The sequence below is a fragment of the Plodia interpunctella genome, chromosome 3 (genome assembly GCF_027563975.2).
Source record: "Plodia interpunctella isolate USDA-ARS_2022_Savannah chromosome 3, ilPloInte3.2, whole genome shotgun sequence".
Taxonomy (NCBI): Eukaryota; Metazoa; Arthropoda; class Insecta; order Lepidoptera; family Pyralidae; genus Plodia; species Plodia interpunctella.
In genome coordinates this window covers 2,021,060-2,046,351 of record NC_071296.1, presented here as the reverse complement: position 1 = coordinate 2,046,351, position 25,292 = coordinate 2,021,060, and the positions used below count along the sequence as shown (strand labels likewise).

The 25,292-nt window shown below is 35.4% G+C and overlaps 1 protein-coding gene across 4 annotated transcripts; it reads left to right on the top strand.

Moving 5' to 3' along the window:
• Positions 1 to 282: 282 nt before the first annotated feature.
• Positions 283 to 25,285, top strand: LOC128683506 (solute carrier family 2, facilitated glucose transporter member 1-like). 4 transcript variants are annotated; one of them, XM_053769207.2, is made up of 11 exons: positions 283 to 533; positions 10,617 to 10,763; positions 11,711 to 11,871; positions 13,409 to 13,533; positions 14,084 to 14,224; positions 17,632 to 17,769; positions 18,459 to 18,655; positions 19,338 to 19,550; positions 20,882 to 20,984; positions 22,956 to 23,124; positions 23,669 to 25,285. In XM_053769207.2, the coding sequence occupies exons 1-11, from the start codon at positions 438 to 440 to the stop codon at positions 23,754 to 23,756; spliced, it is 1,578 nt and encodes a 525-aa protein (XP_053625182.1). In that variant the 5' UTR covers positions 283 to 437; the 3' UTR covers positions 23,757 to 25,285. The 4 variants fall into 4 exon arrangements, with proteins under 4 accessions (XP_053625182.1, XP_053625185.1, XP_053625184.1 ...); XM_053769210.2 differs by lacking the exon at positions 283 to 533 and adding an exon at positions 3,259 to 3,529; XM_053769209.2 differs by lacking the exon at positions 283 to 533 and adding an exon at positions 5,512 to 5,670.
• The last annotated feature ends 7 nt before the right edge of the window (positions 25,286 to 25,292 follow it).

Below are 25,292 nucleotides of genomic sequence, written 5' to 3'. Positions count from 1 at the left end.
GAAAGGGATTGAAAGGAGAGGTTCTTATAAAAGGCGGGCGCTTGTATTTTTGGTTGGCTCTATTTGGCCACAGACTTTTAATTTATATAGTATTGAATGTCTGTGTTGCAATTACTTCACGTTTCTTCAAGCTATGTGATGAGTAGAAATAAAGATAGGTACCTAAATTAAATGTCTGTGAGAAATATGTTGCAAGCAACCGGAATGGCCGGCATTGTAAATCCTTTTGACATATCGTGGAAAAAAGTAAAATGTCAAGCCTTTGTCGCCATGACATTTTTGACAGTAAACAAAAGAAAGGAACAAAAAATCCACTTTCCGCAATCAGCTACCTAGCGTAAAGTTTAAATAGTTTGCGTGCCGAAAAATATTTTGTGAGGTATGAGAGGAGCCAGCACCCTTATTCCAGCTCGTTTCCTGACCCTAGTAGGCCACCTATGCGTCCTGGTGTCTCTGCTATGGGAGAGCAAGAGTACCGTCAAACACTGTTTACCCAGACAGTACGACGATTATCTCCAGATTTATCACAGCCGGTGAGTGTAGTGACCTATTTATTTCGTTTATATTGTCTAGTACTTGTACTTTATTTTGTTGGGTGAGTCACTAGTATAGTGAGTTTCTTATTAGATTTGAAAACCCGCATTATGCTTGCGACATTGTGTACTTATTCACTTTATTTATTGCTCTACTCGCACTTGAATTTTTAGAATTTTATATAAGTAGTCAACATATTACAGGGATATTATTAATAATAGACACTGGCACAATATTTCATTAAACTGCTAGGTAATGGAACTGATAAAAGTTGCGCCCCGGGGCTTCGCTCCCGTGGGAATTTCGGGATAAAAAGTACCCTATGTGTTATTCCAGGTTATTTTCTACCTGTATACCAAATTTCATAACATTCGGTCCAGTAGGTAATGTATGAAGAGGTTACAAACAAGCTTACTTTCACATTTATAATATTAGTTGGGATAAGGTCTTCAGAACTACAGATAACAACTAAGAAAAAATGTTCATCGAACTTGACTTGTTGTGTACTATTGAAAACAATGTAAATTTAATATTCCATGGGAAATGTACCTATGCTTGATTTTTCTATAAACTATTCAGATCACAAATTAAAACAAACAAAAAAAATTCCATATGGTACTAACTACCTACCTAACTCTTGGAGCATCACATATTAAGTCAGCTCTGTACATACATAGTATGGTTTCTTTGCAGAATAAAAATGAACCTACAATGTTTTTTATTTATTTATAGCTTAGTAAACATATAATATTGAAGTTTTATTGCAAACAAAGTGGCTTGGTGCCTGCAATAATATATGAATCTACAACAAAATTGTATGTCAAGTAAACAGAAGTTTACTTTTTATAATTATTTATCGAATGAACTTGTGACTAATAGTAAGCTAGCTTTTGCCCGCGGCTTTCCGCGTGTGTTTCCTATGGAAACAGGTATTTTTTCTTCTCCATACTTCAAACTACATGTATGCATAATTTCAAGAAGATTGGTCGAGTAGATAAAGCTTGAAGAGGTAACAAAAAAAACTTACTTTTGCATTATAATATTGGGATTTAATTTTCTTTTTAAACTACATACATAATAAGGAAACTATTACCCTTAAGCTCTGAAGAATGCAAAATGTAATGTTTTGTGTACAGTGAATGTGTGATGAGTTGTAATCCGATTATAACTGGTTACAATTGGTTCACACCATATTTTTGTTTTGGTTTCTGAGCCAATGTGAGTAGTGTGCATGGAGTTACTATGCATTTGTCTTTGTAAGGTTCAGGGCTACCAATTTATTGGTACTTGGAAAAAAAAATATTTCACAAAAATAAAACTTTATGAAAAACTAGTGCTCCATTCACAACTTTGTCTGCTTTAAAAAAGGTTTCCAGTTTATTCTTTACAAATCTTTTCTTTTTATAATATCAGTATGGAAGACAGATATACTATTTGTTAACAAAGAAATAAGGTGTTCATCACCTAACAACTATAACATAATAACTTATTGAACCAATATTCAATTATTAAATGTTGAAAATAACAATGCTATACTTTAACCTGTCATTGATAATGGGTAAGTACATATTCTTATGATATATGTAAGTTCAGTTCCTAGTTGCAATTTTTATATATTTGCTAAATGCATAGAACAGTACTATCTTTTGTTTATATCAAATATGTAATCCTGGAAATATATTGAAATATTAGTATGGAAGTATTTAGATGTTTTGCAGACAAACTGAAATTTAATTATGCAGAATCATATCAATTAAGAAATAATTCTTTATTTTTTCTTGCACATTTTCATTTGTCTTATGTATATTTTATTTGCCAAACATTTTTTATACTTTTACCACAATTATATTTCCAAAAATCGTTTTTTTTTAGAGAAATAACTGTGTATGTGTAAATCCACATGTCTTCAAACATAATTTGATTTTTGAAGATAATTATTTGGTACTAGCTGAGCCCCGGGGCTTCGCTCCTGTGGGAGTTTCGGTTTAAAAAGTACCCTATGTGTTATTCCAGATTATTTTCTACATGTGTACCAAATTTCATAACAATCCGTCTATTATATAAGGTGTGAATAGGTAACAAACTTACTTTCGCATTTGTAGTTAGGATTATTTGTTGTCAAACTGACGACAAGCATCCCTATATACTGAGAGACTCTATTTTTATATGATTTTCAAATTTCTTCAGTGTAGACTCAAGCTGTAACTTTGTATTTTGCTTCCTAATAAGTATTTAATCAATGGCCCCTAAGAAGCCTCATAAAGGACTTATTCATGATAAAATGTTAATTACCAAGTAAGGTTCAGAGATTAAAGGTGGTTTGTAACAGAAATCTTATTTAAATGAGTATTTTGCCCAACAGAATAGAGATTTACTGTATCAATGTATCAAGACATGAATGAAAGTTATTGTCTGGATAAATTTAATCATGTTGTTGATGGAAACATTTGCATATGTATTTATCATTTCCTTGTGTTATGGTTCCTAATGTGAGAATATCTGTTTTAACGATTATAAGTAGGTATAAAGCATTTGACTTATGAATTTAAGTTATTATGAAAATACACTTGTACTAATGTAGGATAAAATTCTTACAGACAGCCCTATCTAATCCAATCCACCGGTTAACCAGTTTTATTCAGTTCAGTATGAAAAACACAGGTGTAGGTTTTCAAAATACGAGGCGTTATGGCCAGCCGTGTCGCTTCGGCTGCAGTGCGCCAGCTCATCTCAGGTCCGACCGGTCAACTTGACGGCGGGACTGATAATCGGCGCGAAAATTATATTTTAAATTCTAAATTTAAAATCCGTCTTGGTTTTCCTAAACCAGTTTGTGTCAACCCTATCTAGTTTTCCCAATAATTGCGTGTTTGAAAATATATTTTTTAAATTTGCAATCTCGTTCCAATTTTTGTAAAACAAGCCAGTATTGTATTTGTCTGTTATCGTGCAGTGAGTTTCAAATCGATTTATGGGTTCATCGGCCTCTAGCGAGGTAAGTACTCATCACTGTATCATTAAATATCTTCTATCCTCGTTTTATGTGTAGAAAGATATAGCGTGGCAGGAAGACTCTAAAGAGGATTCCTTTAATTTTTCACCTACAGGATCGTTTTCAAATAAGTAATAAGCAATAGACTTATTTTTGATGTCTATAAGAGATGTATATCATCGGGATGTATCATCCTAAGTTGCATAACGTTTATTCGATTTGGATCCCTCTTCGTTTGCAAGACTAATCTTTTAAAACTCCAACATCACGAGACTGGCAAAGTCACGAGGGAGCCCGTCAGGATGCCAGGTGTCGTGTGCAATGTTTGCCTGCCATTGTGTCCAGTGACCACTTCGAATGTTTTCGTTCCGATGTTTACAGCGCACGAGTGTGCGGTCACGTGACTTGATCCGGTCGTATGCGTCGCATGATTGGACGCAATGCCGTGCAAAATATTTGCTTGTTTTGTATTAGGATATTCCACTTTAAGTAGCCGTGCGAGCACATATATAGAGCAGATATTTCTACCTTTGTTGACAGTCTATTCGATTCAAAAGACAGACAGTTGCTATCGTAAATACATGTTGTCTCAGCGTTGCAGCCAATTAACATACATTGGTTAGTTAGTACGGGAGCGTTCCATTGACCCCACAGACCATTTAATTGTCCCGAAACAAAACTAGCGATGAGTAATGAGTATAAACAGCAAATGTACGTGATTTGGCGTCCATATGTAGTGTGCGAGTGTGCATTCATGTGTGAATTGTATATGCACTTCGCTGGTTTTCGCAAGTATAGTTTCTCCAAGCCGTTATCCCAACTAATATTATAAATGCGAAAGTAAGTTTGTTTGTTAACTCTTCACGCATTATCTACTGGACCGATTGTTATGAAATTTGGTACACATGTAGAAAAAAACCTGGAATAACACATAGGGTACTTTTTATCCCGAAATTCCCACGGGAGCGAAGTCCCAGGACGCAGCTAGTACTTTATGATGGCTTGGAGAAGGAGGGAAGGAAAACCGGTTCAGGTGAAAAATATTATCATGATTCCCGGGACGACTTTGTCTCCCTCGTATACCTGGATACACAGATACATTATCAGCTAGGTCTTTATCCCTTATAACAGAGCCAAGATTTGCGAAAAGGCCAAGTATAGCTGTATTATTAGGGCTTATTAGTGGAATTGAGATTAAATAGTGACAGGACAGATTGATAGCCCGTTGCTATTATGGGAAGAATCTCCAGTTTATAGCCCTTTCCCTTGACTTGCTGCAATCTGAGCGAGAGGAGAGATGCAGCTGGGACATGGGACTGGGACACCAGCATGGAAGACTCTCTATATGTATACTATATCTATATCTTCATAAATTTAATATACATGAAAAATTTTAACACTTTTCAAAGCTTTATTATTTGTTTGTCATTTAAAGCCGGCTTCATACTAACGTCGAACTCAGACAGATGCCGAGGCGAATGCATAGCGTAGTTTGTACGAGTGCTTTTGTTTACCGTAATGAAAAATCAGCAATGTATGCCGAATCTGTCGAAGTGTTCGGCGAACTGTTCCGCGATAGTTTGTAGCCGACATAACATTATCACCACTCGAAGCTGAAAGTTCGTTGCATAATTTACGTGGGAGGTGGATATTCTCAACGTTATAAAACGCATTATTCTACTTGTCTATAGTTCAGCGTCAATTTTCCATGAAAACAAAAATAATCTTGTAGCTAATCAATGTATGTTCTCATTTTATAAAAACAAAGATATGTCCTATAGATTTTGTAAAAATAAAAATCACGGATCGTTTTTGCTGTCGTCTAAATATAACTCAAACTACGCGCTGTTAAATGCCCACACAGGAGCACATTTATAACTGTACTGTTATTTAATATAAAATATAATAAGTGTCTTTTACGATTCAGCTTTATCTTATTATCCTTTCAAGATTAGCATGACCATGTTTTATTTTGAATACAAAACGCCCCCTGTTTTCCTATCTCGAGTTCAAGGTGATTCTCTTGTATAATTTGTGGTAACCAGTAACTCAACTCGCATTGACGCTAAGCAAGCGCGTGGGTTAAGTTGTGCAAGTTACATGTGAATATCGGTAGAATGGTGCGCCAGCATGGTGAGAAAAAGGTGTGTTTTTATTGTGTCTGTGGTTCGGTTTAAATTTGGAATAGTGTTTGGACCAATGAGATCGCCGGCTGAACTAACAGGTTCCTTTTTAAGTTCGGAACGCACGTGTCTATATGAAGCATAAATAAAAATAGTAGGTCAGAAGTCTGCGCCTCAGAAATGTTTTGTATTATCTTTGTATATGCGCCTGCACTTGGCGTTCATTTATCTGATTTATAAATATAGTTCACATTAAATTTAAAGCCAGTACATAATTGTTTTGTTGTTTAAGTTTCAACAAAAACTTTCTCAGATATCTATAGTTATTAAACAATTGGTCCTTCGAAGTAAATATTGGTCTTATTTTTATTTTCTTGTTGTTTATGGCATATAATCGATTTTTTGCATCCTCAACCATTGGACGTATTACTCGTATGTTTTTCTTATAATATTTTTTATGCCCCTACAATTTTTTATTATTTTATTTAAAACCTAACATTAGTTATTTATCATTAAATTTGACGAAAAAGTTTTCCCGCATATTTTTTATTATACCTAACTTTATCTACGTTTTTTTTCTTTTTTGTTAATCTATGGCATATATACACATTGAATCATATGAATCAATAAATCATAAATCGATGTTTTAATTATGAGCAGTAAATCATCAACTAACGGGTTCGAATCAAATCGATAAGATTTATGATTCATTACTATAATCAAATCGAAATTATCGTTAAAAATGTATAATTAAAGTATATTTTAGTGCGAAATTGTTCAATAAATGGTTATTAAATTTAATCAGTCCATACTAATATTATAAGAAAAGAAAAAAACAGAAAAGATTTTAAAGTAGTTTTATACGTGGAGGTCTTTATTTTGATTTCCAGTGTGGGCAAATATTTGTATAAAAATGTGTATGTTTGTATAAAAATGTGAGCGACTGTAGATTTTTTAGACAAGACAAATATAATGTTTTTAAATAATCCAAATATATTTTTTTAAATAAGCCAATAAAAGACACAACATGAAATGTACAATAAAAAAACCGTGAAACACTTGGTATACATTATGATTTGTATTATTATTTTTTAAATATAATACAGGCTTCTAAGGCTGTAAGAAATTGGAAAATAGATTACAATTATTTAATTTATTACTCTTAAAGTAGGTGACATGTTTTAACGGCTGTTTCATTTTATTTAATTTTTTACATGTGTTTTATTGTTTTCTATTTATACATTATATTCCCAACACAAAAGCTTCAAAATTAACATTGTTTTCAAGATTGCCCGTTTAAAACTTAGTTCTTTCTGTATTGGTAGTTTGTTATTATATGTGCTTGCGTGTTTTTGTATGTGCTTGTCCTCACAAGTAATCTTTAATTGCTAACACTGGTGTCAGATTTTTTTCAAGCCTTCCAAAGACATGATTTTTTCGACTTGCCTTCAAATAATGATATGCATGATTGCAGGTTGTTAGGCGGGCTCGCTGCGTCTATTGCCCTCATCCTGGTCGAGCTGGCCACTTTCATCTATGGACTAACCATGTTCTCATCCACTGTCTCACTGATCTGTATCCTTTTAACACATTATAATTTATTTCTTCTCGTTTAACTTTGCATGACCTTGTACTAACGACATACATCTTTCAGATTTGTTGTCAACATTTTGCTTTTTTTGAAAAAAAAAAATATATGGATTGTTTGGCAAATTGAGGAATTAGAATTCTCAATGGTTAGTTGGGATTAAATAATTGTCAAATCTAAATCGTTTGACAATCAATTTAATTATCCCCTTTCTAGTTTCAGATTTAAAATGCAATAGGCTGTTTCTATAGTAGAAGGAAAAACGGATGATGACCTGGTCAAATTCATCTGTATCTCAAAAGTCAAAGCAAATATAATAGATAAATAGAATAACTGCGGCCCGGGGCTTGTAAAAAGTACTCTATGAGTTATTCCAGGTTATATTCTGCCCGTGTACCGAATTTCACAACAATTCGTCCAGTAGATTTTGCATGAAAGTATAAGAAACATATACACGTAACATCCTCACAAGTTTTCGCATTTATAACATTAGTAGGAATAAACATCGGACTGACCACATATTGTTATAGCTATAGTTTATAGCTATATTTATTTGATGATTCGTGTATGCTATAAGTATGTTTATTATTTTAATTACCTACTCGATATTGACCCCGAAGCGACTTCGCACAGGTTAAAGTGCACAAGTAAACTTCGTTGAGGTTTTTACTTCAGTTAACAAAATGACAATGTTAATTGTTTTGTAAGTACTTAAAGACAAGAAAGATTTCCGATTTTTTTCCCGATAATATTCCGAACCAACTTTTCTTTAGCTACTTTTAAACTTTCGCGTTGCATAATTTTATATTAAAGAACAGGTATTCAACGCGCACATACCTTTGTTTCCCAGACGACGTGACCACGGACCTTTGTAACAAGGTCCGTAACGTCTGGGATATAAAAGAGGTATGTGCGCGTTTAATACCTGTTCTTTAGTATACCACGTTTTTTAGGTTAACTTTTTCTAAAAAAAATGTTAAATAGTAACACACTGTCATACACGCAAAGAAATGTATAAACCAGATCGTATACATTTAACTAAATTATAAATGTTTAAGTCTTAAGTACTAATGTGCTTTTATTTAGGGTTCCATTCCCAGAAATGACAAAGGGAACTTATAAAATCACTCCTGCGTCTGTCTGTCCGTCCTTTACAGCTAGTTTTATTATATTACTACAAACAAATATTCTGCAAAAGTAAATTCATTTCTAAATAGTGCTAATTCGGAACATAGAAAGGAATAATTAATTAATAGGCACTTGTATGACATTCAATTTTAGTTAGCAGTCGACTGAACAACAGCGAGAGGTCAAAGATTTCCTTTTAAAAGTAATTATGTGCATATAAAATGTCTGTGGTGTAATGTTAAGTTTTTAGAAGTTTTTCACCTGTGATTGAGTAGTTTTGTTCGATTTATTTTCGGGATCTGAATCTCTAATCTGATTCATTCATCATCATTCGTCTCATCATATCTCAGGTTATTCCCGGTTTCTTCCTCAACCATTAAGTCCATCGTGGTTATGATGAATTTGATAAATTCGATGAAACTTATTTTAGCCATGTATTTTCTGTTCTTATTTTAGAAAGAGATAACAAAATATATATCTATACCTTTATTTAAAAAATCTTAATCTGCTCATTACGTTGTATGTGTGATTAAGAAATAAATATATCAGTAACATAAAAGTATATGAACAGCACGCAACAAAAAGGCTTCGCAATCAGTGAGCTGAGGCTTTGATGAAGAAATAAATAGGTACTGATGTACCTATTTATTTTTTATAGGTATATAAGGTTCAAGAATGAAGACGCTGAAATACTATATATTTGTAAAGAGAAAAATGGTCAAGTCAAGAATCCTAACCCCATTTTATGTGATATGATGACCTTATAAGATTTTTATACATTTTAAAACTCATGTGAATGCATTCTACCTCTAATATACCGTTGCCTTATAAATAAGAAATTAAAATTCGCCACAGCACGTGTAAGTCAGTACATTAGCGCAGTTGCTAGCATATAATTAGGCTAATTTCAGGTTAGTTCACAGTGTTGTTTTATTTATTAAGGCTACTGAATTAAAATGTAATTATTCTTTGCAGTAAATAATAGCGTTTATTTTGAACAATATTTATTTTCATTAATATATTACAGCTTCTTTGCACAACTTATGCAACAGTATAGTTAAGTTTAATCTTAATACAGTAAGTGTAATCTTATAAATTGATTGATATTATCCTTAACTGGCACTCAGCTATCGGCGCACATGGGGCAGCGGCCATAATACTCTCTTATTTTGTCCTGGACGGTTGGCTGTGTGACTGGTACTGGCTTCTACCAGTCTTCGCTTTTTGTTCCGTTCTGCCAGCACTGGCCGACATAACCGTCGCTCTTGTAACTGCTATCACGTTCAAGAAGTGAAAAAAAGTGTTTAATTTTTAATTTTATTTATGATATAATTCAGTGTACGTTTTGCCTTTGAATGTGTGGCGAAGGAAATGTGTGTGTTCCATTTTCGAAGTTGTATTAAAAGTTAATGTACTGATATTGTCTATGTCTATACTGTGTTGCTTGAACCTTGCATGAAGTGGTGTTGGAAATAACTTTGATATTTGTCTTGTATTTTTTTAATATGGTGCTGAAGAATTTGGCGAATATTTTTGTAAGTTGCCAGTTCTAAGTTTTTCTTTTTTATTTACTGATATTAGCATGTGTTATGACTAAAAAGTATAATACCGAAAATGTATATTGATTCAGTAAAATTTAACAAAGTTTAGCTTAGGTATATTCATAACCTTCATTATAGTAACCTCGATAGATCGCAGAACAATAGTTATTCCATAGAAATTATTATCGGATATAAAGTATAGGTAAATAGTAGGTTTCAATACAGGTTCTTATCATAATAAGAACCCGTCTGCATATATTTGACAAGCATTAGTGTATGAATATAAGTAAATAGTAAAGTGTAATTGTAGAATAATTTAAAAATAATGGATTCAATATAAATCGAAAATAATTTTAGTTACTAGTGCGAAGAGTACCTAGTGAAAAAAATATTTTTGGCAACAGGATCATACCTTCTTAACAGAAAATCAACTAAGAAATCTAAAAGCCTTGACAGGCAACAGCATTCCCAAAGAGCGTAGACGCGAGGTCAGTCATAAATTCAAAGCCGAATCTTGAAAATTGAGAGATTTTCTTTTTTATGCGGACATCACAGTCTAGAATGCAACCTATACGAGAGAGAGAGTAGGTTTGGATGAAGCTAGTAAAGGTAGTTTGAAAACGCGTATAGAAAACACAAAACAATTTACAAATATAAAAAAAACACGTACAAAAGCATAAATTATTAAAGTCAATCGAATATTTCTTCAGGTAACCAACGAACATCAGCAGCTGACTGAATCGAGCGATTACAAACCAGGATGGTCACTTTACTTGGTGCTAGCGGGGGTGTTCACAACCCTGGGCTCCTCCCTGCCCGTGGGGTACAACATAGGGGTCGTTAACACACCAGCTGGGGTGAGTTACACATGATTGCTTATGTTACAGTTGATTGGATTGCACATGTTACAGTTGATTGCACATGTTACAGTTGATTATATATGTTACAGTTGACTACATAACTTACAATTGATTAAATAAGTTACAGTTGACATTCGGTGGGCTGTGATATTAGTATGACATGTATTTTTTAATGTCTAGAATTAAACTAGAGATAAATAATGCTGGCTTGATGTCGTAAAGTATACGTGATATTACGTAGATATACGTGACAATGTTCTGGCAACTAAGGATGCCGACGACCGTGCGAATTGGTGGAGATAAATTAAGAAAGCGGGCTCTGGGCTTAGACGCTTTATGGAAGGAACCGTAAAAACACTAATACTTAATACTTTATTTGCTTAAATGTGGTTACATCAGTTGTTATTACATTATGTCGTCCATCACACAACCCTAATCCGGTCATGCAAAAACGTATTAATACAAAATAGGAATGATTGATTACAAACGTTATTGTTTATCATAAAAATTTCAAATTTCAACAAATGTCAATTATGTTTGCATCGATCAAAAAACTCTTTAACTTGTTAAAAATATTGGTTACATAGCCATGTTTTCAGTTCTTTTAAGAACTTCTTACGAGGCAGCAGTTGAAGGTCTTTGGGCATGGAATTAAAGATCTTCCCGCACAGCACCATTGTGATACAAACTAGTATTTGGAATTCGAGGTAGAATTGAAATTCGATCTTGGTTAAGAGTTCCTCTAACATAAATGTCCCTAGCTCTTGTAAATAGCTGAGGATGCACTTTTACAAACGGTCATCTCGTAAATGTACATACAGGGAAGAGTCAACAAATTTATTTTTTTTTAAATAGAGGCCTAAGACGGACTTTTTAAATTTACATAATGATTTATTTCCTTGCCATATCTACATCGATAAACGATAAACTCGTTCACTCAACAGCTGATAAAGGAGTTCTGCAACCAGAGCTTCATCACCCGTTACGATGTGGAGCTCGACGAGAGCTGGTTGGAGGTGCTCTGGGCTTCGGTCGTCTCCATCTTCATCGTCGGTGGCTGCACTGGCTCGATACTGGGCTCTTTACTCGCGGACAACCTTGGCAGGTGAGGTGTAGAAAGACCCAAAGGTTTTGGCTTGATATTGTCTTTAGTACACCTACAGACCAATTATACGGAAGGTATATCGACTCGTGCACATACAATTATCATGTTATTTATATAACTAGCTGCGCTCATGAACTTCGCTGTAAAATAAAGTACCCTATGTGTTTCAAGGTTATATTCTACCCGTGTATTAAATTTCATGATAATCCCTCCAGTAGATTTTGCGTGAATGAGTAAGAATCATACACACAAACTTTCGTATTTATAGTATTAGTAGGATTTATTTTACATTCGGTGCTGCCCGCGGATCAAATAGTAGTTTATGCCACTCCACTCTTCCTACTATCTCCACACATCACATAAATTCAAGTAAAACAAGGATGAAGTTACTTTCACACATTCATAATATTTAGAATAACTATATCAGAACACCTATAAACATAGTGGTTAGATACGGTACCTTGGGCAGATTCTTTATCCGAAGGTAATTATAGTGGATGCGAATGAAGACGAAGATGAATCTTATCACTTCATATGTATAGCTATTACACTCTGTATATATTAAAGATTTTATAGGTGTGAAGCTTGCCTATTCGTAATTGAAAAATCGATTACACACGCAACGACAATAGACGAGTGTCCTAACACATAACAAAGAGTTTCACAAGCATGTCGACACAATATACACAGTATGTACTTTGTACCAATACCGGCTGTCTCTTGTATATGAAGTATATAGCGATGTCGTCAGATCGCATTTCTAGATATATCGATTGTAGAATTTAGTTTGGTTAAAACTAAAATTACAAATAAACATCAACACAAATAAATAAAATTTCGAAGCTAGTGTCCTGAACGTGTCCCGTCCCGTTTCTCGCAATGTGTCCCGTCCTGTTTATCACAATATATCCCGTTCCATTTTCCATGACGTGTCACGTCCAATATTTAACCTTCTAGTCCCTAACTACAAACGCAAATCCAAAATTCAACAAATGTATTCACACACAAACACTTCAAAGATGTCGGAGAGTTTTGCATAATTTGCACCCTTTATTTCACCCCATAGGGATGCAATTTTCAAAATAGAAATACTTGTGAAAACAGGTTACATAGGTTTATTATTACTAATCAATTTAGATCAAAAATTTCATGACTCTCACCACAAAAAAGACGAAGTTTCATTCACACTCTCAAACTCTTTTTCATCCCCATATGCAATGTTTAACCTTCAGTTATTTCGAAATTACAGACAAATACTTCAATTTTGAAATCTAATAGGCCTTTTTTGGCAGAAAGAAGTGATGGTGTAGCATCACTACATGAGATAGTATAACACAAAGTCGCTTTCCGCTGTCTGTCTGACCTTATAGTATGCTTAGATCTTTAAAAGTACACAACAGATTTTTTTAATTGATACATATTTTATTCATGAGGTAGGTTTATTAGGTGTGTATAATTTATTACAGTTTCACTCGAGCGTAACCGGGACGGGCCGTCATGTAGATAATAAAATTTAAAATGTTTTAATTTGCTACAGGAAGAAGGCGACTATAGTGACGAGTCTACTTTCGATCGTGGGTGCTGTGATGTTCATAACATGTCGGGCCGCCAACTCTGTGGAGATGCTAGTCCTTGGAAGGTTGCTGGTGGGGTTAGCTGGAGGTAATATCCTCAATATTCTCTCAACTGAGCGCTTTGTTTGTTACCTCCGCCACCATGCACGGTTAAAATAATACCGAGGAACCTGGCTACCACGAAATATACAAAGACGTAGCACGTTACGTCCACTTGCTGTCCCTTTTTCCCATATCGTGTACACATCGTGTAAACAAAAGAGAGAGCGATTGGACGCAATGACCGCAATGACGTGCTACGTTTTTTATGTTTCATGGTAACCCCCCAGGTTCTTTTGTATTATTATTATCATTCATCCATACTTAGTGTCTTCCTCCAATCACATACTTTAATATTAAAATGCGAAAGTCTGTCTGTCACGCTTTCACGGCTTTACGACTATAGCGCCTTTAACTATATGTATATTAAATTTAATCAAAATCTGTTTAGCCGTAAAAGCATCACAGGCCTTTCGCATTTACAATATTGTATGGAAGTAGGAATGTGGGAATATTGATATACGAAAAACAATCATTTTTCGCATTAGTTGTGAAATATGCAGATATTTTAAGACTTAAAAACTTATCTTTGTCCGCAGGCCTAACAACAAGCATAGTGCCGATGTATTTAGCGGAGCTGGCCCCGCCGACCCTCACGGGGCCCATGGGCGTGGCCTGCCCCATGGGGGTCAACGTCGGCGTGCTCGTGGGGCAAGTCATGGGGCTACGGTCCATATTGGGTGAGTTTTCGTTGTTGAATGAAATTTTTTTTTATACTACCAAACGGACATGCGGTAACCACCTGATGGTAAGTGGTCACCACAGCCTGTGGACGCCAGAAACTACAGGGGCGTCGCACACTTTGTGGCCTAGGATCTTTTGCCACAGCAGCCTGTAATTACACTGACTGTTCAAACCTGAATACAACAATATTATATTCCACTAGAATACTAGTGTATTCACGAATCCTGTTTGTGAGGATGCATGTGTGTATGTAGGTTTGTTACTTTTTCACGCGAAATCTACGACGGATTGTTATGAAATTTGTTACACGGGTAAAATATAATCTGGAATAACGCATAGTTTACTTTTTATCTAGAATTTCCCACGGGAGAGAAGCCCCGGGGCGCGGCTAGTATTATAAATGCGAATGTGTGTGACAATGTTTGTTTCTCGATCTCGTTGCGCCTCACTATCGAGTCGATTCGAAGTGACACGCAGCGAACCAACCACATAGCGGCGTAGTTGTCGTTGCGTCACGATGGCGCACTGTGATTGGTTCGCTGCGTGTCACTTCGAATCGATTCGATGGTGAGAAGTGAAATGCAAACCCGCACTTCGCCTACAGATGGATGTAAATTATCGATAATAAATGTTGCCCGAGGCATCGCTCCCGTGGGAATTTTGTGATAAAATATAGCCTATAGCAATCTTGGATAATGTACCTTTCTAATGGTGAAAGAATTTTTGAAATCGGTTCGGTAGTTTCGGAGATTACCCGCCTCAAAATCAAAATCAAATCATTTATTCAGAAATTAGGCCTTCACAGGCACTTTTTCACGTCATAATCTAAATTAAATGATACTAAGCTACAAACTACTAGCATTTCGGAACGACCACTGCTGAGAAGAAATGCCGAAAGAAACTCATTCAAACAGTGTTGGTCCCTATTATGCCAGAAGGGCTTACCATTTTTTATATATAAATTTATGTATAATTTTTTTGTTATAATTTTTTATCAGTAATATAACATTAAGTACATAATAAAGTACATGGTCAAAAGGTATACTGAAACATATTATGATTGTGATCAAGTGCTGATGAAAGGAAAATATATATATACTTATATATATATGTATAATTAACCAAACAAAAAAAAACTTTTAATAAAAGATCGAGCTGACCAGTTCCCCCGGCAGCACCCGTTCACGAGTTGACGCGTGAGTGACATTGTGACAGAGTGACATCGCGAAGCTCAACCACAATAGAGGGAACCTCCCGACCCGATCCACGATGCCGCTACCGGTTTGACCATTTGAATGTGCATGACATATTCGATCTCCATAATCTAACATAATAGATACCTATGTTACTTTCAGACACTTGGAGATCACAAATCACGTATATGTTTTACAATAAATGTCAAAATATATGTAATAAACATGTCAAGAAAATATATAAATAATAATAAAAAATAAAAAAAAAATTAAAATCAAGTGTGAGAGGTGGAAGTTTTAGGAAGGGTCCAAGGTTTTTTATCATTTAAATAGTCGCTAATCGTGTAATAAGCATTAGCCATTAAAGCATTTTTAATATATGATTTAAATTTTGGCATTGGCAAGTTAATAGCCTCTACAGGGAGTTTATTGAACAATTTAACACTTTGACCCACGAAAGACCGCCTAACCTTTTTAAGTCGGAATCTGTTCATACAAAGTTTATGCCTATTACGAGTGACTACACTGTTAACATCGCTCAATGTTTTATACAGGTGTAAGTTAGATTTAACAAAAATAAGTACGTCGAAGATGTACTGAGATGCAACAGTCATAATATTTATCGATTTGAATAATTCTCGCAAGGAATCCCGTGGCTTAAGCCCATAAATAAAACGAATTGCTCGTTTCTGTAAAACAAAAATTTTTCCTATGTCAGCTGCATTACCCCATAACAATAATCCGTAGGACATTATGCTATGAAAGTAGCTGTAATACACGAGCCTAGCTGTTTCGATGTTTGTACACTGTCTGATCCTTCTCACTGCAAAAGCTGCCGAACTAAGTTTTTTGGCCGTGATTTCAATATGTTTATCCCACTTAAACTTACTATCCACAGTAATGCCCAAGAACTTGGCACTGTGTACCCATTCTAATACTTTACCATTAACTACTAAAGGAATATCAAGTTGGGGTGCGTTTGAAAGAGAGAACTTAATACACTTGGTCTTGTCTGTGTTTAAAGCCAGGTTATTAGTTGTAAACCATTCAAGCACAAGTGACATAATGTTGCTTACATTGTTATAATTTCTACTTTTTCTATCAACTTTAAACAGTAGTGACGTGTCGTCAGCAAATAAAATTACATCACACAATTGTTGGGCAAGACAAGGAAGATCATTTATATAAACTAGAAATAGAAAAGGACCAATAATGGAGCCTTGAGGCACGCCCATGTGCACAGGAGCGCTGTTAGAGGCTGCTCTATTAATTTCTACTTTCTGAGTTCTATTGTCTAAGTAAGAAGATAGTACATCAAGGGCCGCTCCAGTGACACCATAGAATTTAAGCTTATTTTTCAGTATGTTGTGGTCGACACAGTCAAAAGCTTTTGAAAGGTCACAAAATACACCTATAACATCCTGTCCGGCTTCCCAAGCATCATTGATAATTCCAACTAGAGTGGCTGCTGCATCAGTAGTGGAACGACCTTTAGTGAAACCGAATTGACTATTGTGTGACCTCAAACATACAAACTCACAAAGTCACAAACGCTTACCTTTTTATAATAATAGTATAGATTGTCGATATTTTATACGTGTACTTTATACAGGTTAACCTGGAAATGCACTGCACATAGGATATTTTTTTTAATTTTGACGAATTTTAATTTTACTTTTTTTTTTGTTTTAAAAACTAAATAACAATAAACAATAAATAAAACGCGTCAGCTACAATTTGTCGTTTAAGGCTCACTCTAAAATTAAATTTTCTAGCTGTCTTTACATGGACATTCTGGGCGGATAATGTGTACAGTCAACAGCACATCATGTTACTTCGCGTGAAGCTCTATGGCGCGGTAATAGCGACGAGATTTCCATGTATTTGGGTTGGTTGATGTGCTGTTGACTGTACACCGATTTTGTTGTGAGGGCGCATATGTTGACGACCTCGGTAGCGCAGTGGTATAGTGCTTGCCCCTGAACCGAGAGGTCCCGAGTCCGATCCCCGGTCGGGTCATGATGGAAAATGATCTTTTTGTGATTGGCCCGGGTTGATGTTTATCTATATATGTATATGTTATAAAATTTAGTATCGTTGAGTTAGTATCCCATAACACAAGTCTCGAACTTACTTTGGGGCTAGCTCAATCTGTGTGATTTGTCCTAATATATTTATTTGTTATATCTTGAAACTTGTATTTTTTCCAGGCGGTGACGACGTCTGGCCCTATCTACTATCCGTCTACGCGTTACTAGTCATTTTTTGTTTACCTGTACTTTGTATATTGCCTGAGAGTCCCAAATATCTGTTTGTGGTTATGAGGAATGAAAATAGTGCTATAAAAGGTGAGTTTATTACCGACTAGCTTCTCGCCCCGGCTTCGCTCGGGTAAAACCATAATAAAAAGTAGCTTATGTCACTCTTGAATGTTTCGTCTATATCTGTGCCAAATTTCATCAAAATCGGCCCGGTAGTTTTTGAGTTTATTCATTACAAACAAAAATACAAATCTTTCCTCTTTATAATATTAGTATTGATATACTTATGTTTCTATATTAAAACAAGTTTTTTTTAATGTCATTTTTGCAACAAGTTCTTCAGAGATCTTGTGGCATTTACGCGCCTGTAAAAAAACTCATGTCCGTGCTGTAAACCGTTGAGGAGTCCCTCGTTGGGAGCCGGTCCTGGATGCACCATCAGGTCATGCTTATCACAATAATGCATTGTCATTTCGATGTAGCCATCTATCATAAATAAATTTTACAAAGTGTGTGGTTTATTTTATGTAGACTTTTGAAGTTATCCCTCCAGTTTATCCGAAAATATCGTCTTGTCTTTTTCTTTTTGAAAGTTATTTTAGAATTTCTTATTAATATTTACCCTCCCATGATACACGATAAAGGGAGTGCAGTATAAAAACCTCCGTGGTTTTAGCATAATGCATTTTATATAATTGTCTATAGTTTTCTTTGTCTATGGTCCGTGCCATCGTAGCAGCCAAACGCATGAGCCTGACGTAGATTTTTCCTCCTAGAATTAAGTCGCCTCCGCGGGGTGTCACCCAGCATGCTGTCTGACGACATGGAGCTCTTGCGAGAGGAGTCGCGGGCAGCAGCTAGTGCGGGGGAGAAGTGGTCCATGGCCCGGGTGCTCCGGGACCCCACGCTAAGGCTGCCGTTGGTGTTGGTCTGCGCCATGCAAGCAGGACAGCAGACAAGTGGGATCAATGCTGTGAGTCTCACCACTCTCTTTGTCTCCCTATCTCTGTCTCCTTCTCTTACTCCCTCCCTCTCTCTTTCTGTCTCTCATCTGTGCATGTTCCGTTCGCGGCTGCGATTCGGGGTTTTTCCGCTAAAATTGTCGTTGTTGTTAGTCTGCGCCATGCAAGCGGGACAGTAAACTATGCTGTGAGTCCCACAACTAACAAGAAAAAATGAAATATTTACAAAAAATATGAGAATTTTAAATCAGAAGGAACACGACCGCACTGTACGGCGCCAGAGCTAAGAATGAGTAATTAACGCTTGCACATTCGTTTCATTATGTTGGCAACACACAGATGTTAACCCACCTGTGTGGTTACCACAACAGGTGACATTTAGAGTCACTTTTTCGATGAGTTCCATATTGTAATTCAAACTGTTACCGGCAATACGTTAGCTAAAATGACAATAAAAATACCCGATCTGTATAAATATCATACAAATTTCCTCATATTTTACTCGAACTCAAACACATCGTTTATGATTAATCATTCGTATGTCGTTACTATTTTAATGAAATTGAAAAAAAAAACAAAGATTTTTAATAAAAAAACTCTTAAAGATAATTATAAGATGTGTCATAATTTTTCAATGAAATTATAAAAATTAATTAAATCTGTCATACTTGTTATAATATAATTCGTCCACAGGTATTCTACTACTCAATAACAATATTCAAGCAAGCGGGGCTCTCCGACCTCCAAGCTCAGTATGCAACCATCGGCTGCGGCTCCATCAACGTCTGCACCGCTATACTGATGTTGTACCTGCTGCCGAGGGTTGGCAGGCGACCTCTGTTGCTGGGTTCGATTCTCGCTGCGACATTGATATTGGCCGCCCTTGCTGCTTCCATGAAGTTTATAGTAAGTTCTATTTTTATTTATTTTATAATATGTACGTACAGTCGGCGGCAGATAAACCTAACCTTATTAACTTACTGCCACAGGTGTAGTGGGGTCAAATTTATCTGCCCCTTACTGTACACACAGAAACAAGAAAGAAACTGTAATTAGGATATCCATACTAATATTATAAAGAGAAAATATTCGTATTTTTGTTTGTAATTAATAAACTTAAAAATACTGGGCCCATTTTGATGAAATTTGGCACAGAGATAGGCGAAACCTTCAGGAGTGACATAGGCTTACTTTTTATTATGGTTTTACCCGAACGAAGCCGGGGCGAACCGCTAGTTATGTATACAGGTAGTGTTTATTTTAAATTAAATTTGTGAAAGCAAACCCATTGAAAGGGGAGTTGAAAAGAAAAGCAGACATACAAAAATAAAAACAAATACATATACGAGTATGTTACATATACATACCTCTCTCTCTCTCACATTATTTCGCAGTTTTTGAGCACACTTCTTTAAAAAATAATGGTAAATCGCTTCGAATGAAGCTGTTCACATAATTATGATCGAACTTCACTTAGAAGTTCGTTTGATCTTCAATTATCTGACTGAACGCACAAATTTTATTACAGTCTCCTATGATGTTTAATTTCATTTATTTATAAACAACTAGATGATAAAATATAGCCTATAGCAATCTTGGATAATGTACCTTGTAATGGTGAAATAATTTTTTAAATCGGTTCGGTACTTTCGTAGATTACCCGCCTCAAACATACAAACTCACAAACGCTCACCTCTTTATAATAACAGTATATAGATAGCACATTGCATTAGAGTTCAATTTAAACTTATACCGTTTTGTTAATAAACATTTAATTCTCTGATTAGGCTTGGAGTGGTTTTTCTATGTTTTGTCCCTCTCTTTTCAGTATTCGACGTTGAAAGAACGAGACAATCCAAATTAGAACTATTCGATGAATCGATTTCAAAAATTATTTCACCATTACAAAAGTACATTATCCAAGATTGCTATAGGCTATATTTTATCTCAAATGTCCCACGAGAGCGAAGCCCCGGCCGACATCTATTAAGAGATAACATGTTAGAATAGAATAGAATCATTCATTTGCAAGATTTACATGAGAAGATCATAAATCAACTGTAACCAGGCGTAAATAATAAACAATACATTTTACATTTAAAATAATACTATAGCAATAAAATATTTATATATAAACGCAATGTTTATCGTTCATGTAGGTATATAAAATCTTTTTCCATTCCGTCTAGTGTATTTACTAACATTTACAAGCTAAATATTAACAATTCGTGTTGCAGGACGCGATGTGGTGGATGCCGTACGTGTGCATGGCGGCCGTGCTGGCGTATGTTCTAGTCTATGGGGTCGGCCTCGGGCCCATTCCCTACTTTATAGCGTCAGGTTTGTCCATTATTTTTGATGATTTTTTGACGTGACAACGTCTTAAATTAGGTTGCGGCTGGGAGTCACTTATGAAAAAGTGTAACGCCCGGTAACGTTACGATGAGTCACCGAACGAGAGAGAGGCCCGCCGAATGCCTTGCGTCTCTCTCCCACTCAACTATGATCGGTCTGCCGCGCGCGTAAAAAGACGTTGTCACGTAAAATCTTCGCCCGTAAAACCGACTTTACAGGCAACCATTTTTTTTTTATCATCGGCGTCGCAGCACGACCATTTCGTCGCACAATTTGCGCAATTTGCGATTATTTGTTGTAACTTTTTATCATTTTTCATCATATTGTTAGTTCACTGAGTTATAGCCTTTTCGCCTTGCTGCAGCGCACTAATTCTTTCAGCATTACGCTTGTATGTACGTGTAATATCAGTATTGTTTCAATAATGCATTATATGTTATTGTTTTTAGTGTCTGTGGCAACACAAATGTTTTCTATGTCTATCGAGTGAATTATTACTAACACTAGTGTCAGATTTTTGTTCAAGTCGCCTAAAGGCATCTGACATGACTTTGACGACTACTTACCGCCATCTAGTGGCATGTAGTCGCATACACACTAGTGAACTAAATTGTCCACCGCTGTGCATATTTTTGTACTTACTTACATTTATAAAAAAACAAGCTTTTGCTCGTGGCTTTACCCGCGTTTATCTCTTTGTTTCCGCCCCTTACTTATTATTGTTAATATCTCGGGTTCAAGGCAACGTATCGCGACGAAACCTATATCAGATTTTAAGTTAGATCATTTGCTATACGACTGTGAAAACCACAAATTCCATCCAGTAGTTTTTGCATGATGATGTTTTTGATGAATAAACATTCAGACAGACAGACAGATAAAAATTAAAAAAAAAAAAAACAATTTTTAGTAAAGAATATAAAAAATAAAGAACCTCCACAATTGTTTTAAATATCTTCTATGTATAGACAAAGCCCACTTACACTTTTATTATAGATATATAGATATTCCCTCGAAATCGTAGTGAAAAGCAGAGTGTACACCTCGACATATCCCCTTTTCCATTTATTTAACAATAATACATTGTGGCGGAATTAACATTAGCACATAATTAAGTCAAATACAAAATAAATAATAATTAATAAATCACAATTTAACATTTAGTGATACCATGTTTTCACATTCACTCAAATAATACATTTTAAATTAAAATTTTGCCATTTATTTATAAGTTATAGTAAGTCTTATCTATGAAGTTTGTGTCGTCCAAGTTACATCTACCGCGTTAGTATTGTAACGCAGCTACGCTTTGTTTGGAATCTCGATGTATTTGTATGCCTGAACTAGGGTGTAAATAGATCACCCTGTGTTTCAGGCGGTTGTTGTGGTTAAAAGCCACAATAATCACAAATTAACAATCAATTACATACATTACAGGAAAAGTAAATAAAATAAATAATAATTACTTTTAAAATAAATAAAAGAAATTAAAATTATAATATTAAGATAATTAAATGAATGTTACTTAAGATAACACTGTTATTAACTCCTCTGTTTCTTCGTATGACATATTAAGAAGGGAGTTTTGTTGTTGACGTTAATAAATAAAAAAATAAAATGTGTTTATTTCAGACCAACAGTCCATATTGTCAATTATAAATACATTTGCTTAAAATTAAACAATCTTGTTTATGTGGAGGTCAGCATGGCTCTTATATAATTCCGCATCCATCCTCTCATCAATAAGCTTCAGTTAATATTACCATATGTGGGTGAAATTCACGACTGTTTGAACGCGGCGTGTCGCATTTTTTTGAAATAAAGAATATATTTTTTTAAAATTAAACATTTATATAATTAACACAGTAGTTACTTATTTATAAAATAGGATAATTATATTTATTACTGTGTACGGTACAATTTCATAAACATTAATGATATGAGTGGTATTACCAGAGATGTTCGAGGTGGCGCCGCGCGGCGCGGGCATGGCGTGGGGGTCGCTGGCCAACTGGGGCGGGAACTTCCTCGTGGGGATGACCTTCCCCAGCGTCCGCGCCGCGCTCGGCGCCTACTCCTTCCTCGTCTTCTCCGCCTTCACTGCTGCTCTCTTCGTCTTACAGAGGTGACAAGTATTTTTTTTATGTATATAAAAGTTTTTATTTGTTAGGCGAATTAAACTAAACGGAAATCGGTTCATCCGTTTGGGAGCTACGATGCCACATATAGACATATACACAAACAGACACGTTAAACTTATAACACCCCTCTTTTTTCTTCGGGGGTTAAAAACAGTATTAAAAACAAACTGGCTCTATACACTTGGCTCTCTCTGTCTTTGTTTATTTTTTTCCCGCTTATTTCCTTAGCCATAGAATCGGATCCCAAAGTCCACTTTCTTACCTTCATTGCGGCGATCCACAATTCACAACATCACTATTTTAAGGGACTAATCTAAACTGACACATAACTTTCGTAACTGATATGCAATAACCGCATTCCCAAAGAGGATTGCCGGTAATAAAATTATAATATAATCTTTAAAATTCCAAGGTTTATTTTTTACGCGGGCTTCGGGCGCCGCAGTCGCGAATGCGAAAACATAAAATGAAGAGATATGAGATAGTCGACATTCTTAATATGGACTTCTTAAATAATATTGTTTCCAGGATATACTTCCCAGAGACTCGCGGCAAGACCCCGCCGCAGGTGTCGCAGCTCTGCAGCCGCGGGTTCAAGTCGCGGCCGCGCGTGTGACGTCACGAGCGGGGGCGCGCCCGCACTCATTGTTGTATTGTTTTACACAGATCAATTTTTTATTTTTTACAGAGGCCCGGATTAAACTTTACGTTGACAACTTCAAGTAAATCCCAACTAAAATTATAAGTGAAAGTAAGTTTGTTCGTTACCTCTTCACGCATTATCTACTGGATCGATTGTTGTGATTTTTGGTACAACCTGGAATAACATATAGGGTACTTTTTATCCCGAAATTCCCACGGGAGCGAAGCTCGGGGCGCAGCTAGTATATAATAAATTATTTGGACAGATCATATAGATTGTGTTAGACTTGTGTTATGGGATACTAACTCAACGCCCCTTTATATATTGGCATATGGATGACAAACATTTTAAAACTAAATTTAAATAATGAGATGAAAAAAAAATACAAAATTCCATGATACTATGAGAGGGCTGACAGCGAGCTACCGCCAATTTGTTGTCAATGTAAAGTATGTCTAAACCCGACGTTATAAAGCTCACATTTCAATGAACATAATTTTGCCGTGGTGAGCGTTGTCGTTTGAATCGATTACGGCCTAATAATCGACTCGACGACATCGGTTTTGACATTTAAAAGTATCATATTTACCTTATGACAAAGTGTTTTATAACCATAGTTCTTTATGTACTAATTCCCGAATTAATTCCACAATGTTACGTAAATGGAATCTCGCCAACATAAAAATTTTAGGCTCTGAAAAGTATAATTTTAAATCGTAAAAAACTATTGTTAGTCCAGTGGTAAACAAAGTATGAATAAGTGTGGCGCGTACAGCGTGTTTGCCCTTCACAATCAACAAAAGTATGTCAACATTCAACAAAATCTTCTAAACAAAAACATAGTTTCACTAAAAATATTTGTTCGCATCAACAGTGTTTCCGCTCTCCGTGCCTGGACCAAATACCACGGGTCGAGGTTCAAGATACAGTCATATCATTTTCCATTTTTCCATTTTTGTAAGCACGTGATACATGTTTCAGAAGCTATGTGCGTCCGTTTGTATTATTATTGTGAATCTTTCCAAAAAACTTTCGCTAAAACATGAGATTTAAAATAATAAAAAACACCCATTGCAAGTGCGCATGTCAAACTCCTTTTATTCTGCTGCCCTCTGGTGGGATAACATCGCAATAATATTCCTTATATAAGTAGAATCTTCGTTGTAAACGGGTTCTTCAATGAGGGCGCCACTGGGCTCAAATGGCTATGAATTACTCTAGATTTGTTATTCGGTCCGGCCATAAACTATGAATTTATTATTTTGTTGAATTACTTATTTAGTTATTGTATCGTGTTACTTTTTATTGCTTAGTTTTTAAAGACGGGAGCAAAGCTCGTTAACAATACTAGGTTTAGAAATGAAAAAAAAAATCTGTAGTAAATGTGTCTTTTCAAATTTACCAGGAAATTGATTGATATTTTCAATGTGATCCATTTTATAGTTTTACTCTTCGATCGTAACTACAAGATATATATATATATATATATATATATATATATATATATAT

Coding starts and splice junctions, on each gene's coding strand:
- LOC128683506 (XM_053769207.2), top strand. CDS start 438: ATGCGTCCTGGTGTCTCTGCTATGGGAGAGCAAGAGTACCGTCAAACA. Junction 10,764..11,710: donor TCGTTAACACACCAGCTGGG/GTGAGTTACACA, acceptor TTCACTCAACAG/CTGATAAAGGAGTTCTGCAA. Junction 17,770..18,458: donor TGAAAATAGTGCTATAAAAG/GTGAGTTTATTA, acceptor TTTTCCTCCTAG/AATTAAGTCGCCTCCGCGGG.